Raw genomic sequence first — 15634 nt, 5'->3', positions numbered from 1 at the left:
ATAGCCAATGTGGAATCCTTTGGTTCTACTCTGAATGTGTAGTAAGTAGCCTGTGTTCTGCCCTTTCACCTCATGTGTTGCATTGGCAGACTTCAATTTCAAGCAAAACAAAGCAAACTGCCTTTGGTTTTAAATACTTTATTACCAATGCTCAAACACACACGCACATACACACATGCACACGCCCACACACACAGAGCTATACAGTACTTTTTTTCTTTTTTTTTACATTTCAAAACACCCAAGTCCCGGGCCCGTACTTGTCTAAACATCATCTGTAAGGGCATTGGCTGTTCCTGATGGCAGTCAAACATATTTGCCTTCTCATTGGGCGACGTGCTTTTTTTTAGTCCTATCCCATTTCGTTTCATTCTACGCTCCTGACTGGTCAAACAAACTGTCAGTCTAAAGCAATGCCCTGTAAATTGTCTTAAAATCTTGCAAAAAAAAGAAAAGTACAAATTAAATATAAAAAGGATGTTACTGACTTTCAGCTGCTCGTCATTGGTTTAAACCATTAACGAATAAAAGAGTAGGCTGATATGAATCTCTTGCTCTCTCTGGATTGGTCGCGCCAAAGCATGTGATCCTCGCTAGTTTCTCAATAGGTCAGCTAGTGGAAGGCAACCAGAGATGTCAGTATCCGGACCAATAAAACAAAACATTAGGTGTGTGTTATGGCATCCTATTCCCTACATAGTGCACTGCTTTTGACCAGAGTCTTTTAGGCCCTGGTCAAAAGTAGTGAACTATATAGTGAATAGGGTACCATTTCAGACACACCCATTACAAAGCTCAGAAGTAAACAATCAGAAAGTACAGCAGGGTATTTCTGAAATATGCCCCAAGAGAAGTCAAGTGGTTACTGTGTATCAAAGGACTTTAAAAATGCTACATCGCCTTCTTTTATCAAATACATTGGTTCCCATTGGCTGAACCATATAATTGTCCAGCTCCTCTCTTTGGCTGAAGACTCAAAACTCTGCCTCTGATTGGCTGGTGCAGCCATCAATCCAAATGAGCCGCATTCTAGTGCTAGTCGGAACTAGGAAACGGACATTTTCGACTTGCTAACTGGCACGTGTTTAACTAAAACCAGTTAATACGTCAGAAATGTCCAAATTCCGACTAGCACTTGAACGCGGCAACAGTTTTTTTCCTGTTTGGTTACAATTCTGAAATTAACTCAAACCAGAAAAACCCTATCAGCCCGTAAAAAAAAAAAATGAAATCTTATCAACAGCTATATATAAATTCATATAAAATAACATTTTGAAATTAAATAAGTAAAATAAAATTAAAAACATCTCGATTATCAAGGCCATTGCTCCAAAGTTTGTTTAGAAAAGGCTGCTCCATCTTTAATGTACAGACCCGATGATTGTGTCACTGGTCGAGTTTCTTATTTTTTTTATCATTCCATTGGTCCTTAAGTGAAATCTCCACCCACCCGGGGAACCAGGCCAACCAACAAACAAAAAAACTCCAATGATCCTGCTGTCTACTACAGTTTAGCATCTCCATTTCTGATTGGTCGAAAGAGAACGGCAGCGTGATCACTAGCCAATCACAGTGGTCCATGGTGGCCGGTGCATGCCGCAGTCACCTTTAAATGCCACTGATTGGAGGAAATCAGCATAAATTCCAAACCATATAATTCTGTACAGAGAATGAATCATTACACATTTATGAATGAATGAAAGTACATTTCTTTCTTTTTTTTCTCTCTTTTAAATATGGGCTGTTTTTACAGGCAGACCAATCCAGATGTATTTTGCCCAATCAGATCAGATCCTTTTACTTTCTCAGAGCTGACCTGATTGGTCAAAAAAACATCAGAATTGAGCTGCTTGTGTATACGCAGCCATGTTGCTCTTCCTTGATTTATCCAATAAAGGCAAACCCAGTCGAAACTGTCAGTCAATCATTCCCACAGAGTTCAATCTGCCCAGAAATTGGTGGATTGTCAAAGAGTCTCGCCTCTTATGATTGGCTCCCTGGGCCCGTAAACCCACCATGTCATAATGGTGCATTGTGTTCTTGAATGTGATTGGTTAAACAACTTCCTCCCGATTAGTTCTGTAGTTCCTTGACTGGAGGTCTCTGAATGAGAGGGGAAGTCCGGAGTCCATCGCATTTGGAAGAAGAGCAAGAAAAGTCTGTCGTTTCACTCTTCCTCATCACCCAACTTTTAAAACGTCTGCCTATTAAAAGCTTTCCTCTCCTGAAGGGTGTGAGAGGCAGAAATATCATCAGTCAATCTCTGACCCCTCCTTCACCTCCAACCCCTGACGCCATTAGTCGGAGTGGCCGCCCGTCAAACTCAGACTGAAATCTCATAGGTGGTCCCGCCGACGCCCGTCACTTTCTTCACCCCGCCCCCCGGCTTGTGGGCGGGGCTCTGGGTGTTTCCAGGGCTGGGATAGGCCTGTCCGGGGCGAGTGGACATGCTGATTGGGTGAGAGGGGGAGGATGGGGTGGAGCCTGAGGAGGAAAGGGAGGACCTGGGCTGCCCGTTCGTCCGGCTGAACAACTTCATCTGAATCTCGTCCCTGGATAGAGAGAACGAGAGAGGGAGGGAGAGAAGGATTAGTTAGGACATTTTAGAGGAAGAGCACACACTAAATGGCACCCTATCCCCTATATAGTGCACTACTTTTCACCAGGGCCCAAAAGAGCTCCTATTCACTTTAGGGAATAGTGTGCCTTTGTGGAAGCATTCCTAATCAAATGGATAGGATATATCATGCAGGGGTGGCACATACAGATATCTTCTACTGTAAGCCTGAAGTCAAACAGAGGGACGTCATGCTGGAGAATGGTAACACACGCAACAGGATAAAGAGGGCAACAGGATAAAACACATCCACAACTACGTCGATAACACAAACATGATCTAGGGTGGACAAAATGCATTTTGAGATGAAATAAAACACGTTACTTTATAGGGAGATTAAAGTCCTCATATAATTGCTTTGTCATGACCATAATACATGATCAAATAAATAAAAGAAAGGAATGGCTGCATCCCAAATGGCCCTCGAGTCCCTAAATACTGTACACATTTGGACCAGAAAGTGGTCAACAGTAGTACACTATATAGGGAATAGCATGCCATTACATAATGTACTGTGATGTCTCATAACAAAGGCCTACACGTACAGTAACAACACCATCACATAGTGAAGGGAACCAGGACAGGCGACAGAGAAAGACTGAATGGAACAACTACAGCAGGTGAAAACAGACAACGGGTACGTACCAAATGGCACCCTCTTCCCTATAGAGTGCGCTACTTCTCACCAGAGCCGTGGTCAACAGTAGGGCACTCTATAGGGAACCATTCGGGGCTGAACCAACAGAAGCAGTGATGAGCAGCGACTCTACAGACGAGTGGAAAACAGACAACGGGGGGGGGAAGAGGTAAAGGAACTCACAGGAGCCTGGGAGGAGGAGGAAGAAGAAGAGGAGGACGAGAAGGAGGAAGAAGAAGGAGGCAGCGGGCTGCAGTCAGTCGGTAAAGAGCAGAGCCGTTACTCACTTAGGTGCCTGGATCCCCCCTCCCGCCCCTCCCCCTCCGGCCGAGGCCGACGCCTTGCGCACCATCCGGTACTGCATCTCCGCCGCCGCCGCCGAAGAGTACGACAGAGACTTCCCCAGCGGCGGGGGGTGGGGGGAGCGCGGGGGGTGCGTGGAGGGGGCCAGGGGGGTGTCCGTGGACCGGGTGCGGTACGGGTAATGGTGGGGGGCGGCCGAGTCGGACAGGAGCGGGGGCCGGGAGAAGCGGGGGTGTCTGGAGCTGTGGCTGCTGTGGTGGTGGTGGTGGTGGTGGTGATGGTGGTGTGGGTGGGGGGGCTGGGGGGCCGCGGAGGAGGGAGGGGGCTGAGAGTGGTGGGAGTGGGGATGCGATTCCTGGAGATAGTGGGCGCGGTGTGGGGAGGAGAGGAGGGCTACGGAGGAGGCGGAGGGCTGGTGGAGCTCTGCGTCTCTCTGCTGACTGAGCTGGGCCGACAGGTAGGGGGAGGAGTACCCCAGGATGGGGGGTGGGGCCGGGGTACGGTGGTGCCCGGGCGACATGTCGGGTGCAGCCGACTCAAAGTCGGGGCTCTCGGAGGGCGTGAGCAGGCTGTCGTACGATAGGCTGCCGTTGCGCGGAGGAGGCGTCTGATTGGCCAGGCTCTTGTAGCTCGTGGAGGTTGTCGCCTCGGAGACATGGGCCGCGTTGTGGGCGGAGCCAGAACGCACGCTGGAAGAATGGGAAGCACCTCCCCCTCCACCGGAAGATAGAACCGTTGGGTCTGAAAAGGAGGGGTAGGAACGTCCCCCTAGGGAGTAACCGGGGATACCGCCACCCCCTGACCCTGGTGCCCCCCCTCCTCCAGGTCTGTCTCCACCTCCTCCCAATCCTCCTCCCCCTCTCTCCCCTGGGGCCTCTCTCCCATCCAGGCTGGGTTCAGAGCGGAAGCCAGGCTGCTGGCTGGACTGAAGCAGAGAAGACGACTCCTTCAGACTGTCCCCTCGAATCATCTGGTGGGGGGAGAGAGAGAGGGTGGGGTAGAAAGAGAGAGAGAGAGAGAGGGTGGGGTAGAAAGAGAGAGAGGAGGAGAAAAAGAAGAGCCAGAGGTAGAGAAAGAAAGAGGGAGAGAAGATAGCCATGTTAACTCTATCCTGGAATGAGAATTGGATGTCCAAATGTACAGACACAGCACTAGACCACTACCAATAAAAGCACAGTGGGAAGAACAAGGCGAGACATAGGGCAAGGGAACAACTCTTTCAGACCAGATGCATGGGCTTCACTATACACAAGGGGTCTACTGCAGGGGGAAGAATATACAGGGCTACAACTTGTACAATGCCCACATGGCTTCTGTTACAGTATGTTATCTTTACAACACATAGGACAGAAGAGTCCCACACCTTTAATAAAAAAATGAAACACACACACACACAGTATATATAGCCAGATGGCTGTGGGATGGGGGGGGTGCACATGTGTGCCCAGTGAAACAATAAGCTTGTGTCTCAAATGGCACCCTAGTCCACATTTAGTGCACTACTTTTGGGCCCACAGGGCTCTATATAGGGAATAGGGTGCCATTTGGGACTCAGAATAAGAGTTAATGAAATGGATGTTGTTGGAGCTAACAGATAACACAGTAAGAGTTAATGAAATGGATGTTGTTGGGGCTAACAGATAACACAGTAAGAGTTAATGAAACGGATGTTGTTGGGGCTAACAGATAACACAGTAAGAGTTAATGAAATGGATGTTGTTGGGGCTAACAGATAACAGAGTTTATAGAGCAAAACTATCTTCTCTCCCTGCTCCTGACAGAGCTCTTCGAACACATGGCTCCGTGTCCCAAATGGCACCCTATTCCCTATATGGTCTATCGACGTCACCGCACGAAGAGGCAAAAACAGACTCCCCCCCCCATCGCGACGTCCCCCAAAGGCTAACTTGCCTGCCCCGGTCTGCTAACTGCTAGCTTATCTTGCAGCTAGCGCAGCCAGGAAGCTAGCACCAGTTAGCAAACACAATTCTACAATTCACAACCTCTCTTTCGCCATCGCTATCCGGCTTGGATTCTCTGTGCCCTCAACCGGCCTCCGTCTGAGCAGACCCCCTCCGTCTGAGCAGACCACCCCCCGGGCTACTAACTTTAAACGCGTGCTAGCTTAGTGGAGGCCTCACTGCTCCATCTACGGCTGCCCCCTGGACACTATGATCACTTGGCTACATAGCTGATGCCTGCTTGACTGTCCATTAATTCATGGTACTCCATTCTGTTTATTTGTGTTTTATCTGTCGGCTCTGTGCCTTAACTCAGGATCTGTGTGTAGTTAATCCGACCCTCTCTGCCCAGTCGTCGCCATTTTTACCTTCTGTTGCTGTGTTAGCTGACTAGCTGCTGTTATCTCACCTGTTGTTTTTAGCTAGCTCTCCCAATCATGACCTGCAATCACTTTATGCCTTATTGTATGTCTCTCTCAAATATCAATATGCCTTGCATACTGTTGTTCAGGCTAGTTATCATCGTTTTGGTTTGCAATGGACCCCGTAGTTCCACTCTCCGTACCTCTGATACCTCCTTTGTCCCACCCCCCACACATGCGGTGACCTCACCCATTGAGACCAGCATGTCCAGAGATACAACCTCTCTTATCATCACCCAGTGCCTGGGCTTGCCTCCGCTGTACCCGTGCCCCAACATACCCTGGTCTGCACAGTATGCCCAGAATCTATTCTACCACGCCCATAAATCTGCTCCTTTTATTCCTTGTCCCCAACGCTCTAGGCGACCAGTTTTGATAGCCTTTAGCCGCACCCTCATCCTACTACTCCTCTGTTCCTCGGGTGATGTGGAGGTAAACCCAGGCCCTGCATGTCCCCAGTCACCCTCATTTGTTGACTTCTGTGATCGAAAAAGCCTTGGCCTCATGCATGTCAACATCAGAAACCTCCTCCATAAGTTTGCCTTACTCGCCGCTTTAGCACACTCTGCCAACCCTGATGTCCTTGCCGTGTCTGAATCCTGGCTTAGGAAGGCCACCAAAAACTCTGAGATTTCCATACCCAACTATAACACTTTCCGTCAAGATAGAACTGCCAAAGGGGGAGGAGTTGCAATCTACTGCAGAGATAGCCTGCAAAGTTCTGTCATACGTTCCAAGTCTATGCCCAAACAGTTCGAACTTCTAATTTTAAAAATTAATCTCTCCAGAAATAAGTCTCTCACTGTTGCCGCCTGCTACCGACCCCCCTCAGCTCCCAGCTGTGCCCTGGACACCATCTGTGAATTGATCGCTCCCCATCTAGCTTCAGAGTTTGTTCTGTTAGGTGACCTAAACTGGGATATGCTTAACACCCCGGCAGTCCTACAATCTAAGCTTGATGCCCTCAATCTCACTCAAATCATCAAGGAACACACCAGGTACAACCCTAAATCCGAAAACATGGGCACCCTAATAGACATTATCCTGACCAACTTGCCCTCCAAATACACCTCTGCTGTCTTCAATCAAGATCTCAGCGATCACTGCCTCATTGCCTGTATCCGCCACGGGTCCACGGTCAAACGACCACCCCTCATCACTGTCAAACGCTCCCTAAAACACTTCTGCGAGCAGGCCTTTCTAATCGACCTGGCCCGGGTACCCTGGAAGGATATTGACCTCATCCCGTCAGTTGAGGATGCCTGGTCATTCTTTAAAAGTTACTTCCTCACCATATTAGACAAGCATGCTCCGTTCAAAAAATGCAGAACCAAGAACAGATATAGCCCTTGGTTCACTCCAGACCTGACTGCCCTCGACCAGCACAAAAACATCCTGTGGCGAACTGCAATAGCATCGAAGAGCCCCCACGATATGCAACTGTTCAGGGAAGTCAGGAACCAATACACGCAGTCAGTCAGGAAAGCAAAGGCCAGCTTTTTCAAGCAGAAATTTGCATCCTGTAGCTCTAACTCCAAAAAGTTCTGGGATACTGTAAAGTCCATGGAAAACAAGAGCACCTCCTCCCAGCTGCCCACTGCACTGAGGCTAGATAACACGGTCACCACTGATAAGTCCGTGATAATCGAAAACTTCAACAAACATTTCTCAATGGCTGGCCATGCCTTCCACCTGGCGACTCCAACCTTGGCCAACAGCCCCGCCCCCCCCGCTGCTACTCGCCTAAGCCTACCCAGCTTCTCCTTTACCCATATCCAGATAGCAGATGTTCTGAAAGAGCTGGAAAACCTGGACCCATACAAATCAGCTGGGCTTGACAATCTGGACCCCCTATTTCTGAAACTGTCCGCCGCCATTGTCGCACCCCCTATTACCAGCCTGTTCAACCTCTCCTTCGTATCATCTGAGATCCCCAAGGATTGGAAAGCTGCCGCTGTCATCCCCCTCTTCAAAGGGGGAGACACCCTGGACCCAAACTGTTACAGACCTATATCCATCCTGCCCTGCCTAGCTAAGGTCTTCGAAAGCCAAGTCAACAAACAGATCACTGACCATCTCGAATCCCACCGTACCTTCTCCGCTGTGCAATCCGGTTTCCGAGCCGGTCACGGGTGCACCTCAGCCACGCTCAAGGTACTAAACGATATCATAACCGCCATCGATAAAAGACATTACTGTGCAGCCGTCTTCATCGACCTGGCCAAGGCTTTCGACTCTGTCAATCACCATATTCTTATCGGCAGACTCAATAGCCTCGGTTTTTCTAATGACTGCCTTGCCTGGTTCACCAACTACTTTGCAGACAGAGTTCAGTGTGTCAAATCGGAGGGCATGTTGTCCGGTCCTCTGGCAGTCTCTATGGGGGTACCACAGGGTTCAATTCTCGGGCCGACTCTTTTCTCTGTATACATCAATGATGTTGCTCTTGCTGCGGGCGATTCCCTGATCCACCTCTACGCAGACGACACCATTCTGTATACTTCTGGCCCTTCCCTGGACACTGTGCTATCTAACCTTCAAACGAGCTTCAATGCCATACAACACTCCTTCCGTGGCCTCCAACTGCTCTTAAACGCTAGTAAAACCAAATGCAAGCTTTTCAACCGTTCGCTGCCTGCACCCGCACGCCCGACTAGCATCACCACCCTGGACGGTTCCGACCTAGAATATGTGGACATCTATAAGTACCTAGGTGTCTGGCTAGACTGCAAACTCTCCTTCCAGACTCATATCAAACATCTCCAATCCAAAATCAAATCTAGAGTCGGCTTTCTATTCCGCAACAAAGCCTCCTTCACTCACGCCGCCAAACTTACCCTAGTAAAACTGACTATCCTACCGATCCTCGACTTCGGCGATGTCATCTACAAAATAGCTTCCAATACTCTACTCAGCAAACTGGATGCAGTTTATCACAGTGCCATCCGTTTTGTTACTAAAGCACCTTATACGACCCACCACTGCGACCTGTATGCCCTAATCGGCTGGCCCTCGCTACATGTTCGTCGTCAGACCCACTGGCTCCAGGTCATCTACAAGGCTATGCTAGGTAAAGTGCCGCCTTATCTCAGTTCACTGGTCACGATGGCTACACCCACCCGTAGCACGCGCTCCAGCAGGTGTATCTCACTGATCATCCCTAAAGCCAAAACCTAATTTGGACGCCTTTCCTTCCAGTTCTCTGCTGCCTGCGACTGGAACAAATTGCAAAAATCTCTGAAGTTGGAGACTTTTATCTCCCTCAACAATTTTAAAAATCTGCTATCCGAGCATCTAACCGATCGCTGCAGCTGTACATAGTCCATCTGTAAACTACCCACCCAATTTACCTACCTCACCCCATACTGCTTTTATTTATTTACTTTTCTGATCTTTTGCACACCAGTATCTCTTCTTGCACATGATCATCTGATGATTTATCACTCCAGTGTTAATCTGCTAAATTGTAATTATTCGATTTATTGCCTACCTCATGCCTTTTGCACACATTGTATATAGATTCTCTTTTTTTCTACCATGTTATTGACTTGTTTATTGTTTACTCCATGTGTAACTGTGTTGTTGTCTGTTCACACTGCTATGCTTTATCTTGGCCAGGTCGCAGTTGCAAATGAGAACTTGTTCTCAACTAGCCTACCTGGTTAAATAAAGGTGAACTAAAAATAAAAAAATAGTGCACTGCTTTTGACCAGAGCCATATGGGGACCTGGTCAAAAGTAGTGCATTATATAAGGCAGGGATGGGCAACTTTGACGGGGGAGGGGGCCACAAGAAAATCTGAACTCATCACGAGGACTCGCGGGTCTGCGTATCCCCCCACATTGCGAGCAAAAGATTTTAGTAGCACCCCCCTTGAGTTTTAAAGGAGGCTGGTGGCACCTCAATTGGGGAGGATGCGCTCATGGTAATGACTGGAGCAGAATCAGTGGAACGGTATCAAATACATAGCTTCCATGTGTTTGATGCTATTCCATTTGCGTCGTTCCAGCCATTATAAGGAACCGTCCTCCCCTCAGCAGCCTACACTGAATTCTACTTATTTTGCCACGGGGCAGAGAGAGGTTTTTGCCATTTTTAATATGATATCTGAATAACAAAAGTCAAATGGGGCCCCTCCGGTCGGTAATTCGACTATGATAAGAAGTTTAGATACCTGGCCGCATTACTAACCTAGCAATCTAAAACATTTTTGTTGGGCTAATTGACTGACTCTCAGTGACTGACTTAACAAGATCAACTGCTGCTGCACAACCACATTTAGAAACTGCACCTTGTCCATTCTAAACTCCCCTTTTCAGGACCCTGTCTTTCTAAGATAATTTGTAAAAATCCAAATAACTTCACAGATCTTCATTGCAAAGGGTTTAAACACTTTGCAATGAACAGCTTACAGACAGTAGGCAATTAAGGTCACAGTTATGAAAACTTAGGACACTAAAGAGGCCTTTCTACTGAATCTGAAAAACACCAAAAAGAAAGATAGCCAGGGTCCCTGCTCATCTGCGTGAACGTGCCTTAGGCATGCTGCAAGGAGGCATGAGGACTGCAGATGTGGCCAGGGCAATAAATTGCAATGTCCGTACTGAGAGACGCCTAAGACAGCGCTACAGGGAGACAGAACGGCCAGGTGATCGTCCTTGCAGTGGCAGACCACGTGTAACAACACCTGCACAGGATTGGTACAGGATGGCAACAACAACTGCCCGAGTTACATCAGGAACGCACAATCCCTCCATCAGTGCTTAGACTGTCCGCAATAGGCTGAGAGAGGCTGGACTGAGGGCTTGTAGGCCTGTTGTAAGGCAGGTCCTCACCAGACATCCCCGGCAACAACGTCGCCTATGGGCACAAACCCACCGTCGCTGGACCCGACAGGACTGGCAAAAAGTGCTCTTCACTGACGAGTCGCAGTTTTGTCTCACCAGGGGTGATGGTTGGATTTGCGTTTATCTTAGAAGGAATGAGTGTTACACCGAGGCCTGTACTCTGGGGCGGGATCGATTTGGAGGTGGAGGGTCCGTCATGGTCCGGGGCAGTGTGTCACAGCATCATTGGACTGAGCTTGTTGTCATTGCAGGCAAACTCAATGCTGTGCGTTACAGGAAGACATCCTCCTCCCTCATGTGGTACCCTTCCTGCAGGCTCATCCTGACATGACCCTCCAGCATGACAATGCCACCAGCCATACTGCTCGTTCTGTGCGTGATTTCCTGCAAGACAGGAATGTCATTGTTCTGCCGTGGCCAGCGAAAGCCCGGATCTCAAACCCATTGAGCACGTCTGGGACCTGTTGGATCGGAGGGTGAGGGCTAGGGCCATTCCCCACAGAAATGCCCGGGAACTTGCAGGTGCCTTGGTGGAAGAGGGGTAACATCTCACAGCAAGAACTGGCAAATCATGTGCAGTCCATGAGGAGGAGATGCACTCTAGTACTTAATGCAGCTGGTGGCCACACATACTGACTGTTGCTTTGATTTTGCCCCCCCCCCCCCCCCCCCTTTGTTCAGGGACACATTATTCCATTTCTGTTAGTCACATGTCTGTGGAACTTGTTCAGTTTGTCTCAGTTGTTGAATCTTGTTATGTTCATACAAATGTTTACAGATGTTAAGTTTGCTGAAAATAAACTCAGTTGACAGTGAGAGGACGTTTTTTTTTTGCTGAGTTTACTATTCTAACTCTCAACAGTAAGTTGAGGCCCAGACTGAGTTCCCCCAAAAAAGAAATACAAATATTTATTTTATTGATCCCTTCAAAAGGCCTGCGACTGCCAGTTGCCTATTCCTGTTATAGGGGTTAGGGAGCCATTTTTTGACACAAGCACGGTTTTAGTTGTACTGAGCCCGAAGGAGGCTCGTGCGGCCCTGCCTGTTCGACTGTGCACCTTGATGCCCTCTTGTGGAGAAAACGTCAAACAGCAGCTGGGCCATTGACAGTCCACTATGTGATTCCAGAATTGATTGAAGTGAATTAGGATCAGATTGTGTGACATATAGGAAGCATACCGTACAAGTAAAATAGGTAAAAAAAAAAATGTAATAATAATAATATGTTAATTAACTTCCACAAAATCTTTCTACAACTAGAAATTGCTAGGGGAGAATATTTTATACAACACTGTGGGGAAAGCTTTAGGCTGAAAGAGGACACAAGGTTGGGTAACAAGATATAAGAACAGACACTCAAACTAAAGAAGATAAAAAGACAAATAGTCCAACATTCACTTACTGATACTGTTCAACTGAAAGCCACTGAATAACCAATCAAAAGGCAGGAAAAGAAGCCACAAGTAAAAACAGAGATGCATTAACAAATCATAACAAATCAAACGATTAAAAAGACAGACAGGCGAGCAGCCAATGAGATGTCAAATATAAATCTGAGTCAGAGAGAACAATGTGTGTGTCACCGAAGTAGTTTGATATACTTCACACCTCGCACAGCATTTACACACTCTTTCACACAGAGACACACAGTCTTCCCACAGTCACTTTATGCGTGAGCTAGTTGGTTGGCATTAAAGACCGTGTGTGTTTGTTACCTGGTTGGCGTAGGCATGGGTGAGGGCAGTGTGGTTCTTTCCTGGACTGCTATAGGCCGGCCTGTATTTATACATGGTGGGTGTGGGCGGGGCTTTGTTCAGAAGACTACTCTCTGTGGAGAGGGAGAGGAGAGACAAATAAATTACCTCATCATTTATCATAGGTAAACTTTATTTTCTTCTATCAGCTAAGTTGACTGATAACACACTTATTCACAGCAACAACCTGGGTCATGTTCATTAGGCACCAAACGGAAGGAAAGAAACAAACAGGGAGGGACTACCTGACCATGTCCAACAGCAAACCCGCTTGCTTATCTTTTTCCATTGCAAAACGTTTTCCTACGGTGTGTGGCGATTGTTTTATTTATTATTTTTTTCACCTTTATTTAACCAGGTAGGCAAGTTGAGAACAAGTTCTCATTTACAACTGCGACCTGGCCAAGATAAAGCAAAGCAGTTCGACACATCTAACAACAGAGTTACACATGGAGTAAAACAAACATACAGTCAATAATACAGTAGAAAAATAAGTCTATATACAATGTGAGAAAATGAGGCCATGGTGGCGAAGTACATAGAATATAGCAATTAAAACACTGGAATGGTAGATTTGACAGTAGATGAGTGTGCAAAGTAGAAATACTGGGGTGCAAAGGAGAAAAATAAATAAATACAGTAGGGGAAGAGGTAGTTGTTTGGGCTATTTATAGATGGGCTATGTACAGGTGCAGTGATCTGTGAGCTGCTCTGACAGCTTGTGCTTAAAGCTAGTGAGGGAAAAAAGTGTTTCCAGTTTCAGAGATTTTTGTAGTTCGTTCCAGTCAATGGCAGCTGAGAACTGGAAGGAGAGGCGGCCAAAGGAGGAATTGGCTTTGGGGGTGACAAGTGAGATATACCTGCTGGAGCGCGTGCTACAGGTGGGTGCTGCTATGGTGACCAGCGAGCAGAGATAAGGCGGGACTTTACCTAGCAGGGTCTTGTAGATGACCTGGAGCCAGTGGGTTTGGCGACGGGTATGAAGCGAGGGCCAGCCAACGAGAGCGTACAGGTCGCAGTGGTGGGTAGTATATGGGGCTTTGGTGACAAAACGGATGGCACTGTGATAGACTGCATCCAATTTGTTGAGTAGAGTGTTGGAGGCTATTTTATAGATAACATCACCGAAGTCGAGGATCGGTAAGATGGTCAGTTTTACGAGGGTATGTTTGGCAGCATGGGTGAAGGATGCTTTGTTGCAAAATAGGAAGCCAATTCTAGATTTAACTTTGGATTGGAAATGTTTGATGTGAGCCTGGAAGGAGAGTTTACAGTCTAACCAGACACCTAGGTATTTGTAGTTGTCCACATATTCTAAGTCAGAACCGTCCAGAGTAGTGATGCTGGACGGGCGGGCAGGTGCAGGCAGCGATCGGTTGAAGAGCATGCATTTAGTTTTACTTGTATTTAAGAGCAGTTGGAGGCCACGGAAGGAGAGTTGTATGGCATTGAAGCTCGTCTGGAGGTTTGTTAACACAGTGTCCAAAGAAGGGCCAGAAGTATACAGAATGGTGTTGTCTGCGAAGAGGTGGATCAGAGACTCACCAGCAGCAAGAGCGACATCATTGATGTATACAGAGAAGAGAGTCGGCCCAAGAATTGAACCGTGTGGCACCCCCATAGAGACTGCCAGAGGCCTGGACAACAGGCTCTCAGATTTGAAACACTGAACACTGTTGGAGAAGTAATTGGTGAACCAGCCGAGGCAATCATTTGAGAAACAAAGGCTGTTGAGTCTGCCGTTGAGGATGTGGTGATTGACAGTCGAAAGCCTTGGCCAGGTCAATGAATACGGCTGCACAGTATTGTTTCTTATCGATGGCGGTTAAGATATCGTTTAGGACCTTGAGCGTGGCTGAGGTGCACCCATGACCAGCTCTGAAATCGGATTGCATAGCGGAGAAGGTACGGTGGGATTCGAAATGGTCAGTGATCTGTTTGTTAACTTGGCTTTCGAAGACCTTAGAAAGGCAGGGTCAGAAAGATATAAGTCTGTAGCCGTTTGGGTCAAGAGTGTCCCCCCCTTTGAAGAGGGGGATGACCGCAGCTGCTTTCCAATCTTTGGGAATCTCAGACGACACGAAAGAGAGGTTGAACAGGCTAGTAATAGGGGTTGCAACAATTTCAGCAGATAATTTTAGAAAGAAAGGGTCCAGATAAGTCTAGCCCGGCTGATTTGTGGGGGTCCAGATTTTGCAGCTCTTTCAGAACATCAGCTGACTGGATTTGGGAGAAGGAGAAATGGGGAAGGCTTGGGCGAGTTGCTGTGGGAAGTGCAGTGCTGTTGACCGGGGTAGGGGTAGCCAGGTGGAAAGCATGGCCAGCCGTAGAAAAATGCTTATTGAAATTCTCAATTATAGTGGATTTATCGGCGGTGACCGGGTTTCCTATCCTCAGTGCAGTGGGCAGCTGGGAGGAGGTGCTCTTATTCTCCATGGACTTTACAAATGTCCCAGGACTTTTTTGAGTTTGTGTTGCAGGAAGCAAATTTCTGCTTGAAAAAGCTAGCTTTGGATTTTCTGTTAGAAAAGATTGGTTTCTAACTTCCCTAAAAAGTTGCATTTCACGGGGGCTGTTCGATGCTAATGCAGAACGCCACAGGATGTTGTTGTGTTGGTTAAGGGCAGTCAGGTCTGGAGAGACCCAAGGGCTGTATCTGTTCCTGATTCTAAATATATTGAATGGGGCATGCTTATTTAAGATGGTGAGGAAGGCATTTTTAAAGAATAACCAGGCATCCTCTACTGACGGGTACAAGTACAACTCTGAGAACAACTCTGGTGAACGTACCCTCTGTGTGTTGTCCCTGGTGGCCTCTGGACAGGGCGGGGTACCTGAGCTCCGGTTTGGGAGGAGGAGGGGGCTCCGCATCGCACGACTGGCTCTCCATCATCTCCAGACTACTCTTAGACTGAGAGAGAGGGAGGGGGAGAGAGAGAGAGAGAGAGAGAGAGAGGGGGAAGCAAACAGAGAAAATGAATGACATTTAATAGAATAAATGTCAGTCTGTACAGCCCAGTGTAGTGACAGAGTGGAAACTGGAGAGTATTAACCACTCACATTGCTGAGAGCAAAAAGAGGCAATGAACATAC

At 47.6% G+C, this 15634-nt stretch overlaps 1 protein-coding gene across 1 annotated transcript in view; it reads right to left on the bottom strand.

The window, feature by feature from the left end:
* Nucleotides 1-122: 122 nt before the first annotated feature.
* The window catches only part of LOC129841372 (palmitoyltransferase ZDHHC5-A-like), a 44112-nt gene continuing 28600 nt past the window's right edge, over nt 123-15634 (bottom strand). The window contains exons 7-10 of the mRNA XM_055909618.1: nt 15332-15521; nt 12503-12615; nt 3542-4527; nt 123-2552 (exon numbers count right to left, since the gene is read on the bottom strand). Of these exons, the coding sequence (XP_055765593.1) occupies nt 2324-2552; nt 3542-4527; nt 12503-12615; nt 15332-15521 (1518 nt within the window). The 3' untranslated portion in view covers nt 123-2323. The remainder of the gene's footprint in view (nt 2553-3541; nt 4528-12502; nt 12616-15331; nt 15522-15634) is intronic.

This window comes from Salvelinus fontinalis, chromosome 42 (genome assembly GCF_029448725.1).
Source record: "Salvelinus fontinalis isolate EN_2023a chromosome 42, ASM2944872v1, whole genome shotgun sequence".
In the NCBI taxonomy this organism is placed as follows: domain Eukaryota; kingdom Metazoa; phylum Chordata; class Actinopteri; order Salmoniformes; family Salmonidae; genus Salvelinus; species Salvelinus fontinalis.
This window is presented reverse-complemented; position numbering and strand designations above follow the sequence as displayed.